At 54.4% G+C, this 24,886-nt stretch overlaps 1 protein-coding gene across 4 annotated transcripts in view; it reads left to right on the top strand.

Moving 5' to 3' along the window:
* Positions 1-1,450: 1,450 nt before the first annotated feature.
* Rab27a (RAB27A, member RAS oncogene family) overlaps positions 1,451-24,886 on the top strand; it is a 32,526-nt gene continuing 9,090 nt past the window's right edge. The window contains exons 1-2 of one of the 4 annotated variants that reach the window (XM_013154611.2): positions 1,451-1,525; positions 22,300-22,473. In XM_013154611.2, the coding sequence (XP_013010065.1) occupies positions 22,321-22,473 (153 nt within the window). In that variant the 5' untranslated portion in view covers positions 1,451-1,525; positions 22,300-22,320. Of the gene's footprint in view, positions 1,526-3,970; positions 4,107-11,788; positions 11,976-20,597; positions 20,783-22,299; positions 22,474-24,886 lie in introns of those variants that run through there. The other 3 variants (XM_003471790.4, XM_063249095.1, XM_063249084.1) reach the window with 3 other exon arrangements.

Raw genomic sequence — 24,886 nt, 5'->3', positions numbered from 1 at the left:
GAGATGAATGCTATGAATGCTATGAACTGCTATGCTGCTCAGGCTGGTGTCCACTTCCCTGGCTCAATCAATCCCCCTGCCTTGGCTGAGGCTGGGCAGCGTGACCCCACACTGGGCTCCCGGCCCGGCAGCACTCCCATCTTCCCCAGGAAGGGTCTCCTCTGCCTACTGGCTTTTTGTGCTCTTGGGGAAGTCCTCGAGGAGTGAGAACCAGCTTTCCTACTTCCCTTCTGCCCGCTCTGTGCCTGGCCCTATCTCCAGCTCAGGGCATGGAAGAGCAGGTGAGGGTAGCTGGTGACAAGCTGCCCGGGTACTGGCATCTGTCCCTGTCCTACCCAGTAAGCCTCTGGCTAGGCCTGCTGGGTACTGCACAAGCCACAGTGATCGCTGTGTGGCTGTCATCATATAGTTGTCCCTGCATGGCTGTCACACCACGTGGCTGTCCCTGAGTGACTTGGGTGGGTTGTGTGCTTTAATCTTGGTCCCCACATAGAAAAGTGAGTCTTAGTGAGGTGTGGTGGCACAAGCCTGTAATTCCATTATTCTGGGAGGCTGAGGCAAGAGAATCACAAGTTAATACCCAACCTGGGCAATGAAGACTCTGTCTTAAAAAATTTAGAAAGGGCAGCAAGCCTTCTTCCTTTACGAAGGCCCTGCGGAATTTCGAAGAAGCAACACGGGGCTTGGGCAGGTCCTCAGTGTCCCTGTGCTCCTCCTTCCCAGCCTCGATGCTCCCTGGCAGTGCTGTGGGAGGGGGCAGTCCTGACGTCTGTCCCTGCCACCTCTAACCTCAGGGCATGGCTCCTGCTGTTCTCAAGTGCAGCACAGGACTGTATTGGTGGCTTCCAGTGCGCCGTCCCGTGTTGCTTTGTAGACAGACACATCTGGGATGCCAAGTGCTTGGACCAGTGTGCCTTGGAAGGGTGTCATGCAGGGCAGTGGGAGGTGGATAGGTCAGGTGTGGTGGCAGGTGGCAGGTGGTGCTGGAGTGCACCTGTCCCTGGGCAGGGCACAGGGCCAAGGGGCTCAGTGCCACTGTCAGAGTCTAGCACCTGTGGGCCTTGGGATGAGCCCACCTCTAGACCTCTCTCCCCTATTTCTCCTGAAGCCCAGCACTGTCCTTGCTCCAGGCTGTGAGCAGCTGCCACGTCTTCTGTGGCTTCTGAGCCACTTTCAGCTTTCCTGTGTGTCACCTGTGTCCCCTGTCCTTGCTGAGAGAGACCCTGGACTGACCTGGCCCAGCAGGAGACCTGGAGCCAGCCCCTCTGCTGTACCAAGCAGCTGCAGTGACATCTGCAGTCGCCACCCCCAAGTCACCCGATAGGAAGGGGCTGCAGACTGCAGGCTGGCGCTGGGTCAGCTTCTGCTGCCCGCCAGCCTGTCCCCTCACCTCCTCCATGGGGGCGGGGCTGGTGGCCAGGTGACAAGGTGACGGGGCAGGTCCCGCCTGCCCTCCTGGGGACGGGAAGTGCTGAGGCGGCACTGGGGGACCCAAAGCCCAGCAGGGACACAGGACCGGGGCCAGGTGAGGGGTGGAGGAGACCTCCTAATCGCAATGGGAAGCAGTCCAGGTGGTAGGGCAGGGTCCCTGCACCCTAGGGAGAGGGCTTGACCTCCTCTCTCGGTCTCCTGCGTGATTACTGCCCGCTTTCAGCCTGGGGCTGGAGAGTGACGGGTTCCAACCCTGGCACGGAGCTGCAATGGAGGCCAGAGTGGACTCAGCCTCCCATAGCTCTGAACCTCGAGTCACAGCCTGTGTCCACCTCGGGACCCTGTATCTGAGTGGACTGGAAGGTATAGGTCATGTGGTGTGTCTAATTGTTTGTCTCTAGCAGCTTTGCAGTTACTTCTTAAAAGCTTGCTTTTGGAAGCCAGCCTGGGAAGCACAGGTCCCCAGTACGTGAAAAAGCAGGGAAGTGAATGGGCTGGGCTGGTGAGATGCCAGCTCTCGGCCCCCTTTGTTTTCATTTCGCTCCCTCTCCCTTTCTCTCTTCCCCTCCCCCCTTCCCTCCAGGGCCTGCCTTAATTTTTAGTTTCCATATAGTAGAATTAATTGATTGATTTTGTTGTTTCTGCTTGAGGTCAAACCCAAGAAGCCCCCGTCAAGCCCGAGCTCCTGGAGCCCAGCTCCTTCCCTTACCGGAGTCCTCCAGGCCCAGCTCCCCGGTCGGTACCCTTTGGCCCATTTTGGCGGTGTTGGGGGTGGGGGGCTGCAGCGCTCCGCAGCTGGACACCAGGTGTCGCCCGTGCCGCTGGGAAGGTCTCATACAGAACCACAGACTGTAGCCTGGGCCGCGCTCTGGACCCCAGTCTCCCCACTGGCCTCTGTCTATCTTGCGCTGGTCCTGCTGGCCTGGTCACCGTAGCTGTGTGCTGAGCGTGTGTGTTCCTGCCGTTGCCTTCTTGAGTGGCCTTTCGATGCTCTGGGCCCCAAGTCCCTATGCGAGCTTTAGCAGGGATGTCAGGGCCTCTGGGAACCAGACTGCTGGCTCTCTTCCTGAAACCTGCTCTCCCCGGTTGTCCCTTCTTGGACACTTGGCCCTGACCTGGCCCATGGAGTCACCCTCTTTGTCTTGTGCCTGTTACCTCTCTCTGCCAGCCTGTGGGCTCCGCTGTGGAGTAGAGAGCTAAGCTTCTCCCATCCTCCGGACTCTCACACAGCACTGCGTGTGGCTTCACTGCCACACAAACTTTGCTTGGTACCATGCTGATCACACCCCAGCTATGCTCACTGTCCCTTCCTTGGACTGCAGGCACCTCATCATTTTTCCCTGTCCAGGCTTATTTTCCAGACCTGGCTAACCGTGACCGCAGCCCGGGCAGTGCCTGGCCCCTTCTCGGGCTCCTTCTCTCCCCTCGTCTTTCCGGAGCATAGCCCACAGGCAGCACTGCATGACTTTGTCTCCTGGGCAGCTGTGGTCACTGCCTCTGGACGCTGTCTCCCCGGCTGTGCAGGCTTCCTGGGCTCAGGCCCTATTTGTTCCCATGGCGTTCCCAGCTCTCAGTGGCCTCTGAGCCCCGAGAAGCACAGGAAGCCCATGCTCCGTGCCCAATGGCCCAGAGCTCTCAGCCTGCTGCTCCTGTCCACTTTTCTGGAGGGATGGTATTAGCTGGATTCCTCCTCTGCCCCTGGGATGGCAGCTTTGCCAAGTGAAGAGGGTGGCAGGGGTTCTGGCTTTCCCAAGGCGCAGCTGGGAAAGCTGGCAGGGTGTGGGGTACTTCTGTGTTTTGGCCTCATGTGCTGATTTTGGGAGAGAGTGAGGCATGGATTTTTGAAAAATTGGAAATTTTTAAAACAATTGCAGTGCTGGGGTTGAGTTTAGAGCTTTTGCATGGAGCTGTGTCCCCAGCCCTCATCCATTATTATTTTTTCTAAAACTGTGATATGGGGTCTTGCTAAGTTGCTTAGGCAGGGCTCAAACTTGCCACTGTGCTCTGCCTTCCAGAGAACAGGCTGGGTGGCACAGCATTGCTGCCCTGCACCCAGCTGAAACCCAGCTCTGCTGAACTTTCTGCACTGCCCTGTGTGAGTCTTCCTGTGGCTTCTGGCAGAAATTGCCAGCTCTCGGCGTTTAGTTAGGGAGCCACCTCACGCTGTAACCTTTCCGTGTCTAGGCTGTAACGGTCCAGAAGCAGAATGGATGGACTTCAGCTTGTTTCTGAGTCATATTTAGCATGATGTCTTAGACGGGAACTCATGTTCAGGGGCCAGCTGCTGGAAGCAGTGAACAGATGCATAGCCTTGGTGGGGTTTCCTGCCTCGGAGCCTGTTGGGGTCTTCGGGTTAGTGCACTGCCCAGTGGGGATGGTCACTGGTGATTCTGGACCCCGTCTGTCCTTGGTCTGCCCCGGCCCTGTCTTCTCCGTGTACGATGTCCACGCACATCTGTGCACAGGTACCATGGAGCTGGGCTGGCCATATCGGGCAGGTGCGAGGCTGGGGAGCTGGGCGGCCCCACTTTCCCGCTTCCTTCCGTTCTGCCCGCGCCTGCTCCCTGCCCCCTGCCCTGGCAGGAAATGCAGCGCAGGCCTTGTTTCCTTAGCTGATGTGAGCTGCTCCGGGCTGGCCTCAGGGACAGAGGTCTGGGTCGACTTCACATCTGCAGGTAAGGAGTGTAGGGGTGGTCGCTGTTTGCCAGCAGCATGCAGGGGGCACCTGCCTATCCTATGTCACGGGGCTCGGAGACCCTAGAGCTCACTTCCTGTTGGGCAGGCTGACCTCACCTATGAGGACGAAAACGGACATTTCCCTCTTTCCGACCTCCTTCTGTGGATCCGGGCGGCCCCAGGTCCTGCAGGCACAAAGTGGGCACCAGTCCCTCCCTCTCCCTCCTTTCCCCCTTCCTCTTTCTCCTTCCTTGGTTTCCCAAGGCTTCGATGGAGCCAGATCCTCCCTTAGGCTCAGTGTGGTGTTCCACCATGGGGCTGCATCTTCAGGCCCTGACTTTTGGTTCTTAAAAATGAAATTTTAGGGCTGGGGATATAGCCTGGCAAGCACAAGGTCCTGAGTTCATTTCCTGGTACCAAAAAAACAAAAGTGAAATTGTAATTCTGGATGGAGGTGTGGTGCCTTAACAAAACAAAATTACATTTGCATTTCAGATAAACAGCAAGTCCTCTTGTTTTTCTTATCTGTGAGTATAGGTGTAATATTTGGGCCAGACCAGCTCTGAGGTTGGGGTAAGCCTAGGCGGGTGTTCCCATGCAGAGGTGCTGGCAGGAAAGCCAGAGGCCACGACCCTGTCTTTCATGGTAGATGGGGTGATCTGCAGCAGCAGAGTTGGGACTTTGTTGGCCTCAGACAGGCTCCACTGCCCCGGATTCCAGGCAGCTCTGGGCCCCACGTGCCCCGTGCCTCACTCTGGTCCCGCTCCTCTGCCATCGCCCCCCACCCCCGCGCTGCGTGGGCACCAGGCTGCCCTTCAGCCGGCCCCACCCCAGAGGTCTGCTGTGCTGCACCCTGAGGAGAGCACTTCTCCTGTGCAGGGCTCCCCAGAGTGTGCTGTGAGACTCACCTGCCTCTGAGCTCTGACTCCCTGCACCTGCTCAGGAGGAGGTGCCTCCCACAGAGCCCCGGGATCCCCTGTATCATCACAATGAGGCCGGAGACCTAGGTAGGCGACAGGCCTGTGGCAGTACTGTTGGGGAAGTGTGTATTTATTTATTTGCTCATTCACTCTTTAGGGGACTGAACTGCACCCTCAACCCTTTTTATTTTTTAATTTTCATTAAGTTGCCTCTGTTGGGTCACATTTGAGATCGTCCTGCCTCAGCCTCCCAGACTTGCTGGGATGACAGGCGTGTGTCCCCATGCCTGGATCCTTCTAACTATTTTATTTTATTTTATTTTATTATTTTTTGCACTCTGGGGATGGATCAGGGTCCTTTTGCATGCTAAAGTAAGTACTCTACCTGAGCTACATTGTGGCCTCTAGGGATGATATTTTAAAACTGTTCATTGTTGTTCTGAAATCATTTGTGACTTGAAGAAAGCAGCCTTGACACTCAACGAGCCTAGTACCCCTGAAAGCCCAGGCCGAGTTGGGGTCTCATCTCTTTCTGCTCCCTTGGTGGATTCTCGAGGAGCTGCTCCCGGGAGCGGGCTCACTCTGTTCTTGCCCGCTGCAGATCAGCCCTGGCCCCAGGTGCAAACACCAGGCCCCAAGCAGGCGCTCTGGCTTTTGCCCTTGCGCCCCTGATGCATGTGATGCAGAGTTGCTGTGTCCCTCAATTGCTTGATGGCTTGAGAGGCAACGTGGGACCCCCAGCTGTGGTCCATGTTGTTACTTGCTGGCATAGTGGGTTTCATGCCAGCAGCCTGAGCCTGGCCCCTGGGTGGGGAGGTGCTGTCCTAGCTGGGCCCATCCACTGCCCTTTCTGGTGACCACATGTGGGGAGGCTCGAAGGCTGTGTGGTTCTAATGCCCAACGGAAATGACTTTCATTTTCAGTGTTTTCTTTTTGTGCTATGGGGGGGTTGAATCCAGAGCCTTTGCTCCCAGCTGCACCCCTAGGCCTTTTGTATATACTATTTCAAATTTTGAAACATGATCTTATCCAGCGCTAAGTTGCTCAGCCTGAGTTTGTATTTGGTGACCCTCCTGCTTCAGCCTTCCGCCATGCTCTGCTGGCTGTTACCGGTGAGGGAGGGTCCTAGGGCCACCGAGCCTCCCTGAACCCTCTGAAGTGAAGTGAAGGGACGTGTGTATGGTGCTCGAGAATGTCATGGTGATGCAGGCCCACAGTGGCTTCACTCCCTTCACCTCGATGGAGCTGTCACCAGCCCGAGGGGCACATCCTGGGCCCACGTAGCCCCTCACATCCCCGCTCTGAGGACAGAGACTGGCTGGGTGCACTACAGAGAGACAGCGAGTGCCCAGCTGCTGTGGTGAGCAGCGTCTCTGTGCCAGTGCTGGGCTCCTCTTAAGGCAGCACTACCCTCACTCTGGACCATGGGAGGCTGCCCAGTATGGGGGACAGAGTTGGCCCTGGTGATGCAGAGGGGCTGACCAGTGCCTCTGTCACTAGGGAGGAGGAAAGTGGGCTGCAGGCTGAAGGAGCACACAGTGCCCAGGCCCTCGACCCTCAGGAAGGACACGCTCGGTTCTGTGCTCGGTTTAGAACCAGTGACTCGTGGAGCCCTGGCCTGCAGGTGTCAGTGGTGTGGCCGCCACAGAGTGGAGCCCATCAGTCTTTTGGGATCTTTTCTTCTCTCTCTCTGTCTCTCTTTTTATTTTTATTTTATTTTTGTGGTACTGGGAATTGAACCCAGGCCCTTTTCAAATTTTTTTTCTTTTTTTTTGAGACAGGGTCTTGCTAACTCACTAAAGCTGTCCAGGCTGGGCTCAAACTTGCAACCCTCCTGCCTCAGCCTCCCAGAGTGCTGGGATTACAGATGTGCAACACCATGCCTGGCTTAGATTTTTAGTTCCCAGAACAAATTATGTAGGCCAAAAGTAGAAAAAAAATTACAAAGCAAACATCTCAGCTTCTTGGCCAGTAGATAAAGGTTGCAGGCAGCATGGCCAGGGACGATTCTGTCACCAGCAGGGATGGGGCCATGCTGACCACAGGCCCTGAGTCCAGCAGCCACAGCCCCCGGATGTGCCAGAACCTTCTGGCTCTCACCTCTGCCTTGGCAGTTTAAGGTAGAGGCCCCACCTCAGGTCACTGAGGGCCGGGAAGAAGGTAGCTTCCCTGGTGCTGCCACTGGGCCCTCACCCTTCCTGCACGCTACTTTGGTTTTTGAGGTGCAGGGAGGTTGCACAGGACCATGGCCCTGCTGGGTCAGGGCCAAGAACTCAGCCCTCCTGCTGTACCAGCCCAACCTCACAGCCCTGGATGCTGAGCTAGCAGGGTGCATGGGCCGTCCCTCGGGACTGTCCCAGTTCCAGGTGACACCCACTGACTTGTAGAAGAGAGAATGCACTCTGGTCCCCACCTCCCTTCCGCCCTCCCCCTCCCCACAGAACTGTGCTCTAGTTCTAATCAGAGTTTTGAGGCTGCAAAGTGTGGGGACTTGTTGCGGCTTGTGGTGCCCCCAGGCCATCTTTTCTATTCTCCTGTTTCTTCTCAGCAATCCACATCTCCTCAGCTCTGTCTTTGCAGTCCACAGCTTTACGGAGCTTTCTTTCTGGCCAAACTCATTTTAAATCATCTTTCTGGGCTCTTTGCTCTTGATCTCCACAGAAATCTGCTACAAACCCTGAATAATAGCCGTGCTACAGCCTCAGCTTTCAACTGCCTTGGAATTTCTTCTGCCAGATTGATTAGTCTACTGCCCTTAATCTTAGTCTTAAGCAAAGTCTGGACAAAAGAAAAATGCAGACAAACTTTCTGCCAGTCTATAACACACAACCAGAGTTCAAAAACAATGTAGTCCTTCCTTCTAGCAGAAACCTCTGAACATGGTTTTTACTGGCAGGATTTCTATAAGCCTTCTGTCTCCTGAGCTCTGACCAGACTCTCCCACACAGAACAGCCTAGGCTGTTCCAGTGCCACTCTTTCAGGCAATATCTCCAAACCTTTCCGAACTCTTCCCACAAGCCATTCATTCCCAAAGGCTCTTGAACCACCTGATCAGGCACAGTCACAGCAACAACCCCAGTTCTGGTACCAAAGGGGTGGATTGTAATGGCTGATACATGTGTCAACCTGAGAAATTTAGAAATTTAAGCAACTCAGCAGGAAGCCAGGATCCTCACTTTGTTAACATCCTCATCCTGTGCAAGAGGAGGGGATGGGAGACTGTGTGTGTGCTACATGTATCCTAGGGGGCAGGCAACCTATTTGCAATATAAAGGAGGAGAAGAGGCTTGGTTTCTCCTTCTGCTATTGCTTATTTTGCTGTCTTCTGCCACTTGGCACTGTTGCCCCTGGGCTATGCCACCCTGCCTTGGTACAGCTGACTATGGACTGAAACCTCCACACACTGTGAGCTAAATAAACCTTTCCTTCCTTCATTTTGGATGTTGAGTATTTTGTCCCAGCAACAAGAGAAAAGTAACTAAGACACCCTCCTTCCTTTCTTTCCTCTTTCCTTCCATGTTCCCATTGAACAATACCTCTTTTTAAATTTCTTTGAGACTCCCTAACTTGTCCAAGCTAGTCTTGAACTTGTGGTCCTCAAGACTCAGCCTCCTGAGTAGCTGGGGTTACAGATGTGCAATGTCACGTCCAGAAATAATGTCTTACTTTTAAGAAATCACTTTGGGAGGAGAGGGGGAGTTTTAAAAAAAGGAATTGAGATGTCACATGCCTGTGCAAACTCCCTGTGATGTATGTAATCATAATGTACAATACATATGTACAGGGGCTGGAGATTTAGCTCAGTGGCCTAAGCACCTGCCTTGCAAGCAGGCAGTCGTAAGTTCAATCCCCGGTACCGATAAAAAGGAAAAAGACAAAAAAAAAAAAAAAAAACAATACATATGTACAAAAACTATTATTGACCATGTAAAAAAATCACTTTGTGATGTGGTTAACATAAAGGTTGCCTGGGTTCTACATGTGCACCTTGCTCAATGAGCCAGGTACATCCATCCTGCCTGGCATCACCTCTGCCTCTCCGCCTTTGCTGTCATGCAGGCACAGTGACCCGAGCTCTGCCTCCCCGGTGCTGTTCTGGTCTCCTCTGCTCAGTGGTGGGCACTGTCCCTTGCACAGCAGGCTGCAGGCAGCTTTTCAGACTCTGCTGCTCTGTGAGTGGGAGGTGCTCTCTCCTGTCCCTGTCCACCCACCCTGAGCCACCACAGCTCCCCATGCACCCAGGGGTTCCCTGTCTGGCCTGCTGTTTGCTGGGTCCATCCGTGTAGCGGTGGCTGAGTTCCCTTCTTTCCCTGCATCTGCCAGGCTGCATGTGCTGCAGCTGCCTCACCTTGCTCGCTCTCTGGCCGCGCCTGCTCCTGTTTTGGCTCTAGTGAGTGTGGAGCACAGCCGCCTCTGAGACCCCACGGCAGGGCCACTGGGTGTGTGTTCAGAAGTGGCATTGTGTTGTGGGTCCCTTGGCATTTGCGTTCTTGTCTTTCAAGGACTCTCTGTGCTGCTTCCCATAGCAGCTGTACTGGTTTCCATCCTAACCTGGGCCCAAAGCTCCCCGTTCTTCTAGCCCCGGTGATGCCAGCGCTGACCCCTCGCTCCCCGTCAGGGGGTGAATGGCCACCTTGTCCAACTCTGGCTCTGATGTGCATCCCCAGTGAGGGGTGCTGAGCAGCTTCCTACATGCCTGGGTACCTAAGGGTCTTCTCAGGTCTTCTGCTTTAGTCTTTTTCTTTCTTTTCTTTTTTTTTGTCTTTTTGAGACAGGGTTTCGCTATGCAGTTCAGGCTGGCCTTGAGCTCATTTTGTGGCCCAGGTTGATCTTGAATTCGCAACGATCCTCCTGCCTCAGCCTTTTGAGTACTGGGATTACAGGCGTGAGCTACCACGCCCGGCTCTTTCTGCTTTAGTCTTTACCTGCTTTGCCCTTTACGTGTGGCATGAGAGTGTGTTTTTTTTTTTGGACTGGGGATCAAACTCATGACCCAAGCTTACCAGGAAAGCTTGAGCCACTGAGTTAAATCCTGACCCTGAGAGTCTGGTTTCTTTCCTGTGAGTGTTTTTGGAGGAGCTGTCCTTCCCTGTTGTGTGTTCTTGGTTACTCACTGAAGTGTAGTTGATGGGCTGTGAGTTGATTTTGGTTCCCATGTGAATCTCTCGGTTCTGACCCAGTAGTCTCCAATATTTTCCTGTCAGTGTCATACTGTCTTCGATTTTTAAAAAATTGGTACCAGGGATCGAATTCACGACTGTGCACTGCAAGGCAGGTGCTTATACTGCTGAGCTAAATCCCCAGCCCCAATGTCATATGTCTTGATTAGTATGGTTTGTGATATAACTTGGAATCAAGAGGCCTTTCACTTTGGTCTTCTTGCTCAGTATTTCATTGGCTATTTGGGATCTTCTATGGAACCATATGAATTTTAGGATTTTTTTTTCTGTGAAAAATACTATTGGCATTTTGACGGAGAGTGCATTGATTATCGATCACCTTGAGTAGGGTGGATATTTGGACAATATCTGTTCTTCCAGTTCATTAATGTGGGAGACCTTTCCATTCGTTTATCTCTAATATTTTCATCAGCATTTTATAGTTTTTAGTGTATAGAATCTTTCACTCCCTTGATTAAATTTTGTTCTCTCTCTCTCTCTCTCTCTCTCTCTCTCTCTCTCTCTTTCTCTTTCTCTCTCTCTCGATGGGGTCTCACTATGTAGTCCAGGATGGTCCTGAACTCACTATGTAGGTCTGGCTGGCCTCAAATTCACTAATCCTCTTGCCTCAGCTTGCCAAGTGCTGGGATTACAGGTGTGCACTACCAGGCTTAGCTTTTATTTATTTATTTATTTATTTATTTATTTATTTATTTTATTTTATTTAGAGAAGTTTTAGGATTAAAACTTCTTCATAGCATGGTGGGGCATGCTTGTGATTCCAGCACTTGAGAGGCTGGAAGCAAGAGGATCTCTGTCAGTTTGAGGCTGGATAGTAAAACCTGGTCTCAAAAAACAAAAACCCTCCCCAAAATAACCAAAAACATAAGAACAAACAAACTCCCCACCCACCCCCCGCCAAAACTTTCATTTATCCATTTTTAATTTTGTTATAGTACTAAGACTGAGCCCAGCCCCTTTTCACCCAGCGACATCTCCAGCCCTTTTTAATTTTTTTTCCCACTTTGAGATGTGGTTTTGCTGTCTCAGAGCTGCTGCACTGGGCTGGTACCATGTGCTTATTTACCAAATCCTAGGTGCGACTGCCTGTGTGGTTGGGCCACATGCTAGCTCTTGGTGGAGTCACAGGTCATGGACACAGGGTTGTGGATGCAAGGTTGTGGGTACAGCAGCCCAAGGAGGCAGCGTGAGGGTGAGGGGGCGCGAAGGAGTGCGTGGATTCGGGGACCGTGGGCAGTGGGGTGGGAGGAGCTCTGCAGATGGAACTGGGTGTGTGGGGAAGAGCAGGGCAGCTCCAGTGCTCGGGAGGACTGCAGACACCCGCCAGGCCATGACCACCTCTCTGACCCAGTCCCCAGGCCTCACATCTGGGACTCACTTAACCTTCGAGGGCCTAGAGAGCGCCGTGCGTCCCAGAAGGTTTGCTCAGGTAATGGGCACCATGCTTTCCAGGCAGAGGCTGCAGCATCCAGCATGGGAAGAGGTTAACTGGGTGCTGGCCGCTGTGCCTGGCGAGAGTCACTTGACCGCGTGTGTGGGGCCACATGACTGGCAGCTGAGGCTAACGAGTCAGATCGGGCATCCAGAGGCCCCGGGCGGCTGCCCTCAAAGGCTCTGGGAGTGGACTGTGGGCCTGGCCTCCTCCCCCTCTATCTATACAGATCCTGGTGTCCTCCCTGAGGACGCACAGCTGGACGTAGTCAGGTGTTGTGTGTGGGCAACTCTGCCCCCAAACCAGGAGACAGCAAGCGTGCTTTCTGCACTAAGGTAGGCTATCAGCTTGTCTTTCCTCCCAGGGTATGCTTTTGAACTCCACCGTGCTGACCCTCAGGGACCTCAGCTGTGGGTGGTGCACCCCACACATCCTGTACTTATGGCTGCGTTCAGGGAGCTCCTGCCGTCCGGGTGGAAGGAGCCATGTTTTGTGGTGACCTCGATTTTACCTGTTCAGGTTTCCTGGACTTTGTTTCTGAGGCTCTGCTTGTGGTGTCTGCGTGCCCTGCATGGGATGAACCCTGGCCTGGGGCCCTGTAAAGTGGCAGCAGGTGCCCAGGAAAGACCTTAGGCTTAGGGGAGCACAGCAGAAGTGGGTGCAGGGGTAGGAGGAGAGGCTGGCCCCTGTCCTGAGGGCAATGCTGATTTGCAGGGCTGGGGGAAAAAGCTGTGGCCTTGCAGCCCCAGGCCCTTGGGGCTGTGTGGTGGTCTGGGCTTCTCCATAGCTCTTGTGTGCCTGGGAACGTCACCCTGTGCATAGTCGGTGTGCGGTCTCCACATCCTGAGGGGTCCATGGCCTGCCCTGCTGACTCTCTGCCTGGTTACTGGTTCCACACAGGTCACACTGGAGGCTGAGGAGTTTGAGGGATGTGTGGGGATGGTGCTGGGTCCAGCAGTGCCACGGCAACATCACATTTTGAAACTCTGCTCCCAGCCATGCTCTGCAAAGCTGTGAGACCCAGAGCTTGGCTGTGTGGGCACACAGAGCCCTCTGGGCCACAGGATGCTGTGTGGCAGCTTCTGTCCTCGTCCTGGTCCTGGAGGCCCAGCAGGTCCCTCGTGGACGGGTATGAGTAGGGTCCAGGGTGGGGCTGGCCCCCACGCCTCCCTTCACCACTGTCCAGCTGTCAGGCCAGGGCGGCCTAGGGCTCTGGTGGTTACCAGGAGACTGCTCACACCGGCCCCGTGGGGCCCGAACAGGCTCAGGTGGACACTGTGTCTCTCACTGCTCCCTGCCGGGTGGTGCGGGACTCAGAACTGGCAGTGCAGCTTCTTTGTGCTCTACTGTCCTGAGGCAGATCCCCATGAGGACAGCGGGTTGGGGTCACCCTGTAGTGCCTGTGCCCGTTTCTCCTTCCTCCCCCCGTTCTCATGGCACATGTCCCCTCAGGGTGCCCTACACATGATGGGGAGCCCCACACCAGCACCGGGCCCCACTCGGTCGGGATGCTCGCTGCGGGGTCATCTGCAGTCCTGGGTGGCTCTTGCTGCTCTTTTCTCTTTCTCCCTCCCTCCTTGCCTTCCCTCTCTGGGTACTGAGAGGTGAGCCCAGGGAGAGTCTTCCCTCTGAGCCACATCTCCAGACTTTCTGGTTTTATTCTGAGACAAGGTTTCACTAAGTAGCCCAGGCTGGGTTGGACTTGGAACCTTCCTGCTTCAGCCTCCCTGAGTGCTGGGATGACAGCTCTGTCTTCACCTGCAGTGCCCATGGCATCCTTCTGGTGGCCTCCGGACATGCAACTGTGTTGATGCCCGCTCCCTGCTGCCCCTCTGGGCTTCACTGTTTTCCAGATGCCTGTCTGGGCTGAGAGGCTCCTTGGTCTGGGTCTCACCTCTGCTGTTTACGTGCTGTGTGATGCTGGCCAAGGTTCCTGACCTTTCCAGTATTCTTTTTCTTTTTGTTTTTTTTGTGTCAGGGTCTACAAGGTGAACTGCATCTCCAGCCCTTCTTTACTTTGAGGTGGGGTCTTGATAAGTGGCCAAGCTGTGCAGGCTGGGCTGGAGCTTTCAGTCCTCCTGCCTCAGCCTCCTGGAGTGCTGGGGTTGCAGGTGTGCGCTGCCAGGCCTGGTGAGTTCCCTTTCGCAGTGTGGGCCTTGTTTTTTGGGGGACTGTTGAGAAAGGCTCAGCAGCACAAGTTTCAGGTTCTTTCCTCTCTCAGCCATGGGCTCGATCACATGAGCCCACACCAGAAGTCTGGGTCCTTCCGCTCGCACGCGGTTCGCACGGCTGCTGTGCTGACTGCTGCATGCGGGCCTCCCGGCGGGTCTCCGGCTGTGCTCACAGTCACTGACAGCCTTCCTGCCCATCCACTTGGCTGCTGCTGCAGCCTTGAAGTGTAGCCTGCTGCTGTCCAGGTGGGTGAGGCCAGTGCAGGCAGGTTGGGGCAGCTCCTCCCAGCAGATGCTCACTCCACCCCTGACCTGTCCTGCAGGAGAAGACAGCAGAGGCACTGGGCCTCCCAGGAGCTGCCCTGATACCCCCCCCCCGGGGCAGAGCTCCTGCAGTGTCCTTTAAGTGTGGGAATCACCCCCCCCCCACACCTCTGCATGCACCCCCAGGCTGTCTTCATCACCTAGGATGAGATCCCGTATCAGCTGCACACCTTTCCTCACCTTCCCATCAGTCACTCGAGGCTCTGAGTGTGGATCTCGAGACACTGCCCAGCCCCTCCCCTCAAAGGCTGGCCTTGCACTGTCCCCTGGGCAGCGCTCGTTCCCAGACAGTGCCTCTGTGCCATTCCTGGTGCACGAGGTGCCCGTCTGGTGTTGCTGCCCTGATGCCAGCCCCCGATGCCAGCTGAGTTTGGCACCAGTTGGGACTGGTTTGCCCTCTTCACGCGCATCTTCAGCGCCCATCTTGGGCAGGGGCTCTCCTTAGGTCTTTGGTATCATTCTATCTGTGTCACTGGAGCCAAGTTTATTTCCTTCTCAGACAATTTACAGCTCTATTGAAAAGCAGATTCCCTAAGGAGAGGAAGAAAGTGGAGAGGGAGGAAATGGGAAAAAACCAGCAGCAAGATGTAAGGGGGTACATCTAAAATGTACCAATAAAATCCACACACACGCAGATTCCCATCGAGTGCGCTTCTCAGAGCTGGAGAACCGGAAGGATGTGAGGTGTCTGGCTGCAGGGGGTGCCCCCTGGGTGTCTGGGGCAGGGGCTCCTGGGGCTGGGCTGCAGGCTGAGCTTGCTACCCTGTCACCAGTTTGCTTCCTTGGCATTCAGGGCTGCTGTCCCCATCACACAGAGGTTCAGGCTAGTAGCTCCTTCCACACAAAGCTTCTTTTCCTTCCGGATCATGCTGTGCCCTTTTGGTTCCTGCACTGCCCTTGTGGTGCTCTATGGGCTACAGACTGGCAGGGGGCATGTTCGGGCCAATGACAAATTGGGGTCAGTTTTTAAAGTGAGTCTCAAGTAATCAGTCAGTTTAGAATCTCACTGGGAACTTTTTAGAGTAAAGATGTAATTTTGACACTCGGCTGTCTCCTCTAGCAATGTTGCACCAAATGTGAGACGAAGTCTCCCTGCTGACCAGTTTTGAAATCTGTTACCCAATCAGTCCTAGGAACTCTAATGGAGGCTCAAGGCCTAGGACCTAAAGGCAAGTGTAGCACTGAAAAAAATTCCAAAGATAGCTCATGAAGTAAATTTGCCTGTGATAATTACTTGTAGCTGGCTTGGAGGTGCTGACTGAGTCGGGGAAAAGGTGCTCCCCGTAGTTCTGGGAGTGTGGCCACGTGGCTGCAGGGGTGGTGCTCAGCTGCAGACCCAAGGAGACCTGGTTACCAGGTCCCCAGGCAGCGGCAGAGCCCCATGTCCTCGCAGGGCCGGGCTCCGGAGGCATCTCCGGATGTCGTGGTGGCTGCAGTGCTGGGATGGAAACAGTCCCAAGGCTGTTTCCTATGCTGCCTATGGGGAGCACAGGCACCAAAGAGACTGCTGGGTGGATCCCGTCACCGGCAGCTTGGGGATGGAGGTGTCAGGACCGAACACACCAGGTCCCAGTGAGTTAGACAAATGTATAAGGCAGTCATCTCAGAAAAATAGTTCAAACACTAATGTTATTTACTTACTTATTTATTTATTCTTTTGTCTTTTTGAGACAGGGTCCCACTATGCACTTCAGCCTGGCCTTGAGCTCACTGTGTAGTCCAGGCTGGTCTCAAACTGGTAATGATCCTCCTGCCTCAGCCTCCTGAGTGATGGGATTACAGGTGTGAGCCACTATGCCCCGCTTAACTTTATTACTTTAAATAATTTTTTTCTTTGTATCTAATTATACAAAGTTGATAGACTCTAGTGCTTTAAAACCAAAAGCCCAAGGACCAGCCAAAGGCCAGCCTGGAGGGAAGCCCATCAGGTACCTGGTGGTATCAGTGTGGGAGTGGGGCAGGAGGCGCTGGCCTCCTGGGACCAAGGTATGGTCTGCAGTGTCCTGAGGGCCCGGCTGCTGCCGCGTGGGAGGACGATGAGGTCCCAGGGTGCCCTTTCCTTCCACTTCCTTCCCCTTTGCCTCTGCCATGCAGAACTCCCTCCCCTTGGGAACCTGGCCCCTTCCCGGGCCTCGCAGCACTCCAATCGTGCATGATCCCCATCCAGTGGCCACAGGCCCCAAGGCTGCCTGGTGGAATGCACAGGGCACGCGCATGTGTCCTCGGCAGTGCTGGAGCTTGGCCAGGCTGTGCCCGCCCTCGGCGAGCTGCGTAGATCTGGACAATACCGGAGCAGGCGACGGAAGCACACTCCCCTGCAAGAAGCCTCAGCCTTGAGTAACTAGGGAAGGGTTTGGTCCTGCTTCCTGCCGCTGCTGCCCCGGAGCCTGGGCAGGGGGGTTAGGGTCCCCCATGTGGCCCCCAAAGAGGAAGTGGCTGCGAGGGCAGAGCTGGGGAGCCCTGTGCTGGGAGGGCGACTGCGGACAGAGCCTGGTGCAGCCTGTGTGAGGACCAGGGTCATGCCAGCCCCTTTGCTGTTGGCCACTGCACCTGCCCCAGGACAGGGTGACTCTGAAGCATTTTTCTGACTCCCGACCGGGTGTCATCCTCTCCCCAGAGCCTAGTCCTCTCTCACAGCAATGGCCTGTCATGTTGGGACACTGCCTGCCCGGGCCCCATGGGCAGCACTGCATGGTGGGCTGTTGCTCGGAGTCCTTTCTGGGCATAGTGGTAGCTTATCAAACACGGCCAAGTCCCCAGCAAAGATAGTTTAATCCACCACTCCATGTGGCTATCACAGGGCCCAGGACCCACCGTGGTCACTTCTGAGTGGGATCTGCAGGGCACAGAGGGCAGTGGAGGAAGGAAGGGGCTGTCAGAGTACAGGGTGCCCATGCTGTCAGTGTCTGGAGACAGCTGGCTGTGGTGAGCTTAGTGTGGGTGACAGCATTCAGGAGATAAGTAGCTTCACAAGGAGACAGACATGCTTTGAGGGGCCGGGCACTCAGGACCAGCAGAGACCTGAGCACGCACAGCACCCTGCACCAAGGCCACATGGGCTAAAGGACCCCAGAAGCAGCAGCCCTGCTGGGCTGGGGCAGGAGGCCAGGTGTGCCTGAGCTGCAGGACCATGGAGAAAGCGCACGAACATGTCACGCTGAGTCCTGTGGAACTGTGTCCCTCCCTGCCTCCCTCTGGACCACCAGTGGCCAGAGGCGAGGGGCACAGAACACAGGCCGTGTGCGGCCCGTCCTGCTTCACTCACACTGGAGTACTCCTGAGCCAGCCACAGGCCTGGAGGCTCTGGTGCTTGACGACTGAGTTTCGTTCCAAACTTGGCCCTTTCCCAAGAGTCACCAAAGTCCACTGCCCCATTTGCTGCCCAGGCTTTGTCTGGAAAGTCGAGTCGCTTCGCCTCTGCATTTCTGTCCCACTGTGTGCGTCTGTTCCAAGAAAGAGTGTGAGACCGCCCTTTCTCAGCAAGCAGTAACAGGGCTGTAGGATCTGTTCCTTGCTGTGTTGGGGATTTTCAGTTTGAAGAGCCAAATGCAGGTGCATCTGAGCTACTTAGGGATGCCTGCACCTGTCCTAGGACTCGTCCCCGGGACTCCAGTGCTCACGCAGTGCTGGTCCACTCGGAGCCCCTCCTGGCAGGGCTGTTGGCCAGGCCTAACGGCTTTGTGGATAAAATGCAATAATAGAAATGTCTTCGGAGTTCATAGAAAATATCTATGTAGTGGAGGTGACTTTAAGCACTGAAAAAGGAAATTGTGCACTTTATGCTATTTGTACTATAACTTAGAATAAGGTGGCTTTTTATGTGAACAAAATACACTCTCAGTTATTTTAGATTTGTTGTATGAACACACTGTGCTATCCAAAGCATATCTTGACTTTTGAATATTTTACTCAACCTAGATTCTTAAATTCATCGGAATTTGTAGCCCCTTTTCCTTTCTTTGGTTTGAACCCCAGAGATACAAGATAATCTCTGTACCATTGAGCTACATTTGCTCTTTAGAAATTTTATTTTAGACAGGATTTCACTAAGTAATCCCATGGTGTTCCTCTTGCCTTGGCCTCCTGCGTAACTGGTATTTCAGGTGTGCAGCAGCACACCTGGCTTGTTACCACTCCTGAAGGCCCCACAGTGTCCCTCTAGATGTGGGGCAGGGTCGCTGATACAGTGCTCTCCCCACTCAAGGCCACAGGTCCCAGGGTGGCACTGGGCTTGGTTCTTTTCCTAGGACCGTGCAGCCCTGGCCTCTCAGCTCTTCCTTTTCTGTGGTGACCGTAGGGTGGTGGCCCTGTCCTGCTCAGGTCTTGTGGCTGCTGTGCGATGGAGATATGCTCCCAGCTTCTGTACTGAGATTCCCCCCCAGCCCAAGCAGAGCCCAGGGAGAGGTGGGTGCCCAGGGTGGGCGGGGCAGGAGGAGTCTGAATCTGGAGGAAGCCGCTTCCAGTGGCTGGGATTTGGGATCCAGCACCCATGGGGACCTCAGCCTTGCTCAGTTTCACTGTTCTGGTGGGGGTGCTCTGTGAGATTCTCTTGCAGAAGCAGCCAGTGTGTGATCAGCTGGCCTGGAGGAGTTCCAGGCCGTGAAAGGTGGGCATGGTGGCAGGTGTGGGGACACAGGCTGTGGGGACCGTGGACAATGGGGTCACACAGAGCCTGAAGCAGCAGCAGGGCCTGGTGAACACACAATATCTCTGAATAGATGAGGCAAACACAAAAGCAAGCCTGCCTACTACACCTTGCTGTGTCCTGCTGTGACCCTGGGAAGTGAAGTCCCAGCCAGGCCAGGGCTGTGCTCTCCAGTCCCACGTGGAGTCCATGCTTCGGGGAAGTGCTGGCCCAGGGCCCTTGGAGACCACGGTGGTGAATGCAGCAGCGCTGGAGGGCGCTCACTTCTCTGACATGCCTCGGCGGGTGGTCTGTTTCACAGGGCTAAGGGGCCGGCCGTCTCCGTGTAGTGTAAGGAGGACTGGACACCTCGTGGCCTTCAGGGTGTAGCTGTGACCCACTGTCACCGAGTGGCTGTGCCAGTGCCGTTGCCCAGGGAAGAGCAAGGACCCTGGGCTTTGAGGTGACCTAGGGGGTGTAGAGGCAGCGGCCGTCCCTGGAGAGGTGGTGAGGCCTGCAGGGCTCCAGGGACAAAAACCTCCATGTGCTTCCACTGTGTGCACTGTGCTTTTTGGGCTTGCTGCCCTGGAGGTGGCTGTGGTGGGGCACAGCAAGGGCTCCGATGGTCACAGACCCTGGCCCTTTGAGGCTGGCTGAGCAGTGGACTGCACGGCTGCAGAGACAGGGCTCCTGGACTAGAGTAGTGAGGGAGGTTTCTGATTTAGTTCTGGGCAAGGACAAGGGGCCCAGAGCCCTGTGTCAGCTGAGGACCTGCTTGCCAGGCTGTCTCCAGCTCCGAGATGCACTCTCTTGCATTCCTGAGTTTGCTAAGAGGCGCTAACAACGTTTTCACACAGCTGTGTCTCTGGTGACACCTGATCATAAGAGCCGAGCAACCTACCTGGCATCAAGACTGTAAAGGTAATAGAAGCCTTAGTGTGGCCAGGCCTGGCAGTGTACACCTGTCCTCCCAGTGTTTGGGGCGGCTGGGGCCGGAAGAGGCAAGTTCAAATCCAGCAACTTAGCGAGTTGGCGAGACTTGGTTTCAAAATAAAAAATACAAAAAGGGCTGGTTTTTTTTTTTAATACAATGGAGCACTACTCTGCCATAAAGAAGGATCAGCTCAAGACATTCCCCAGTAAATGGATGCACCTGTAGCCCACACTCTTAAGTGAAATAAATTGAATGCATGTGTATAAATACCACATTGTTTCTCTGGTGTGAGAAACTGAACAGACCAAAATATATAATAGATGTGTGAGATAGCAGGAGCTGTTCAAATGGGGAGGGGGACAGGAAAGAAGGCAAAAGTAAAAATGAGGAAAGGAAAAAAATAGAAACAAAGCTTCTGTAAATGGGGAGGGAAGGCGAGGTTGGAAGGTAGGGGAATGGGAAAAAAGAATCAGTTATATCCCATACAGGTACAAATTCTCTTTGATGATCGTGATCATTATATATGTTCAAAATGCACCTATTGGTGCATTTCTTCAACTCCAGTTGAAGACAAAGAAAACACACCTGAGGGAACAGGTGTGTTTGAAGCAAGGGGGATATCCTGTGGGAAATTAATGCAATGTGTCTATAATGTAATACATTTTTTAACATAAAAAAAGATATGCCCCGATTTTAAAGAATTTTAAAGTTAGGAGCATATACATGTTAGGGTTAAACATAGGTGAAGGAAATGGGATATGCTCATGGTGGAATACTATTCATCCATCAAAAGGAGGAAGTCCTGTCATTTGCAGGGGCGTGGGCAGCATGGGAAGTGGTTAAGCTCAGCGAGGTGCAGAGGGAGGCGGGCACTGTGTGACTGAGAGGGCAGTGGCAGGAGCTCCGAGACCCTGGTCCTGCAGCAGGACTAGCAGGTGGCTCCTGGCCGGGCTCCGGTGGTGTGGACCGAGCCTTAGGCCAGAGAGGAGGCCCTGGGTCCTGCAGCTACACCCTCGGCCTTGAGGGCTGAGCACCACATTCTCCACAGGGCCTGGGATGCCGGGACAGCAGGGAGCTCAGGGCCTTCAGGTAAAGTGGGCAACACAGAGTCATTGTCACCAGCCTGTCTTGTCACCCTGTCTTTGCTGGGCTCCCACCCTGGTTCTCTGCCCCACCTGCAGTTTTGCCCCATGTAGACGCCAGGCCGTGGCAGAGGTGGGTTCTGGGTGTGAGTGGAAAGCACCAAGCTGCTGTCAGTGGCCATCTGGGTTTCATATGTCTGTGCAGGACCATCTGGAAGCTGACCTTGGCTCCCAACCGCACAGACGACCGTCTCCAGCCTGTCTTTCCCTTTGTGGGTGACTGGAACGCATACCTTGGTCTCATCACACAATACCACCTGTGGCTAAGCTGGAGGTGGATTTGACTATTGGTGCCAGCTCGGTCAGTGAAATGGGCCCTGGCCTCTGAGAGTCTGCCATGCAGTCAGAGCCGTCTGGAGTCTACAGCCAGTTGGGGCCTTACAGAATTAAAATGCACGGTGCGAGTTTTGCTCAGGTTTATCTGTTGTGCACCAAAGTGGTTTTACATCAATCAGAATTACTTTTGTAGTTTTATGATTTAATACTTTCTTTTTTGAGACAAAGTCTCACTATATAGTCCAGGCTGGTCTTACACTCGTGGCAATTCTGCCTTAGCTTCCCGAGTGCTGGGATTACACCCATGCGCCACCACATCTGGCTGATTTTACTCAGTTCTTTAAATATCACAGCCATGACCTGGCTGCAGGGTGAGCGGAAGGTGGGGGAGCAGTTGGTGGCCCCTGGTGGACAGCTGGGCGTGTCTGTTCCACGGGCAGGTTGAGGTGATGGTGGTGATGGAGGGCCGTGTTTCCCTGGTGTCCAGGGCAGTATCTTAGCCCTGTGATGGGAGGGTAGCACCTGGGGAGACTTTGTTCCCAGGTGGGCTGGTGTTTGGGTTTGCATCTCTTAGAGGATAAAAGCACAGTGTGGAAAGCATTGGTCACAAAATACAGACACACCAGTGGCGAGGGACTGGGGCTGGGTCAGGTTGGCTTGGTGTCCGTGGAGGCTGACACCACTCTGGGTCAGTGTGGCAGGACGGGCTGGATTTGCGGTGGGCTGCAGCCTGAGCTAAGTGAATCCGGCGCTTATGTTGACGTGGAGAGGCCAGCAGGATGAATAGCACTCACGGACAGTAACAGCTCACAGCGGGCGGGCGTGAACCCAGCAGCAGGGCTCTGAAGGCAGCATGGTCAGGCGGGGAAAGGAGTGAGAGGAATGAACAGGCGGGTGGCCCAGGGAGCCCCAGCACCAGGAGACAGCGGTGGAAGAGCTTGGAGCCACTGCCCTGCAACTTCTCCCGTCCTCTCCTTCTGCGGCTCTCCGGCGGTTTCTGCAGAAGGCAGCCACTGTGTTTTCTCAGTGTGCCTCATCCCACCTTGGGCCCCTGCCTGGGCACTGTAAAGGAGGCTGCAGGTGTCACTGGGTCCATGCCCCTCACCAGCCGTCGGCCAGTGGCTGCTGGGCTGCAGGGTGACCGCTGCCTTGGGGGGCTGAGCAGTGGGCTGCGTTTGTGTCTTGCAGGTGACCGCTGAGCTCCTCGCCATGTCTGATGGAGACTATGATTACCTCATCAAATTCTTAGCTCTGGGTGACTCCGGAGTAGGGAAGACCAGTGTCCTCTACCAGTACACAGATGGTAAATTTAATTCCAAATTTATCACCACGGTGGGCATTGATTTCAGGGAGAAGAGAGTGGTAAGTTCCGCACCCCGCCTTCTGCGTTCTGCACCCCGCTGTTGTGCACTGTCCCGTGAGAGCACAGAGGCGGGCAAGCCGCAGTCCCACAGCCTGTCAGATGCCAGAGCCCCGCTGCCTGCGGCCTGCCCACCTCTGTCTGCCCGTTGAGCCTGCCACTGCTGGTCCATCTCTGTTACAAATCTGCCAGCCCCCCTCACACCTCACGCCCCCTCTCCTAGGCTGTCTCCTCCTCCTTGGCCTTCTGCCCTAAGAAACTGAAAACCTGGTGGCAAATCAGGCCTGTGCGCCCCGCTACTCAGGAGGCTGAGGCAGGAGGATCAAAAATTTGAGTGCAGGCCGGGCAATTTAGCAAAAGCTTACAGAGGCCTGGGCTTGGCTCTGTGGTTGAGCTCTGTGTTAGCACACATGGGGTCTCTGGTCTGATCCTCAGAGTCTAAAGACAGCAACAAAATCAGCAAAACAGGAGATGAAAGCAAGCAGAAGGAATGTAGAGACTACATGGAAACAAATGCTCTCTTCTTGAAAAGACAGCTACATTTCTAAGAAATGGCGCCTCTGCGGACTGTACAAAGTGAAGAGCTGATGAAGAAACGCTATATAGCTGCATGCCAGTAGATTACACCGCGTGCCAGAGACGGAGGGATTTCTAGACACAGGCGAGGGATGGACCTGAGAGGAAACGAGAGGTCTAAGGGTCTGTGAGCCGCCAGCAGACCAGAGGGGCCCTGGGGCTGCCCATGAGGAAGCCCAGAGTTCCACAGATTCTGCACGGGTCACCTCCACACTTCTACAGCACAGATGGGTGGGAAACCTCCCTACTCCTTTTGTGATGCCAAAGATCCCCAGAACCAGAATTCACAAAGTTGTTCTGAGGGAGGGGAAGCTGCAGACCAGCAACCTCTGGGGAGATGGAAGCATCAAAGCCAGCAGCAAGCAGAAGGGGTGCTCACGGAGATGAGGCAGAACCTAACCCAGGGGTAGGGTTCAAATGGCGAGATGGTGCTCACCTACAGCTGGCTACTCGGGAGGCTGAGACAGGAGGAGCACAAGTTCCAGATAAGCACTAGGTAAACCCCAGCTCTAGTTCTTGATTAAAAAACACTCAGCAAATTCAGATTTGAAGGGAATATCTTCAACCCAGTAACGGTGTCTGTGATGTACAGCCAAGCCCACCCTAGGGCTGGCGTCTGCCTGCCTTCCCGCTGAAGGCAAACGCAGGCTGTCCTGTGTGTTCCTGCGGCCAGGCCACCAGGGAAAACTGTGCTGGTGGGCAGGCAGGAGAAAAGGCAGATGTGTCTAAATGGGGGAAATGAAAGAACAGAGACGGCTCTTCAGTCTGGAAAGTTCCAGGGGAGCCTGAAGGGACCAAGCTGAGCCAGGCAACTTGGGCCTCAGCTGCACCCAGGCTGAAAGGCAATGACTTAAGATGCTCCCCGCACCACGGCTTCGCAAGATGCACAAATTTGAGAACAAGTTTAGCAAAGTGGAAAACCAGCCCCTGGCAGCCATGAAGCATCGTGGGGAAAAAGTTCAAAGGTGAAAATAAGTTGAAGCCACTCCTGCCAGGGGTTGGAAGGAAGGCTCTTCTCCTTGGCACCCCGAACCCTGAAGTGCCACGGTGTGGCAGGCAGCTGGCCCTCGGCTCCACCAGCCCACAGGTGACCAGTGCCAGCTTGAGGACCACTCTGGAAGGGAATGGACACTGGACTCCAAAGCCACACAAGTCAATAGTGGCCCTGTATCTGCTTACTTGGGGACCTGTGGCATTTTGTTTTAATTTTTTTTACTCTATTTTACTATATTTTTGAGTTATATTCTCTAGTTCCTTCTGGGCAGTAAGATTATCAGCTTAACTTTTGACAATTTAGGTTGTTTAAAAAAATCTTTATACATACACATACATATATATATATATATATGACAAAGATAGGATCTCACTGTGGTCCAAGCTGGCCCTCAACTCCCTGTGTGGCCCAGGCTGGCCTTCAACTCATGGCGAGGCTACTGCTTCAGCCTCCCAAGCTCCCAAGTGCTGGGATTACTGGTGTGTGCCACCATGCCCACCCAGCCCAGTTGTCATGAACAGTGTCTTAATTTCAGTATAGATAAAACTTTAGTCTTGCGCTTTCTCATGTCCCCTGCTCTGATCATGCCCATTCTCAGGTCAGTGGAACCTCACGCAGCTGTTACTCAGTGTTGGAGACAGAGTCTCACTCGAGCCCCAGCTGCCTCCCCGCAGCCCTGCGTCTGTGGCCCTGTCTCCAGTGAGCGTGGTCTTCAGGCATCCCTGTGCGGGCCGGCCCATAAGCAATTTCATCTCCTCTCGTTTGCTCTGGGGTATCTCGGCTTCTCCTTCAGAGTTCATTCAAGCACAGCTGGGAAGAACTCTAATTCCTGCTCCAGAGTTTTG

Source organism: Cavia porcellus, unplaced genomic scaffold, assembly GCF_034190915.1.
Source record: "Cavia porcellus strain 051 isolate PalLab524CR breed Dunkin Hartley unplaced genomic scaffold, mCavPor4.1 scaffold_1, whole genome shotgun sequence".
In the NCBI taxonomy this organism is placed as follows: Eukaryota; Metazoa; Chordata; class Mammalia; order Rodentia; family Caviidae; genus Cavia; species Cavia porcellus.
This window is presented reverse-complemented; position numbering and strand designations above follow the sequence as displayed.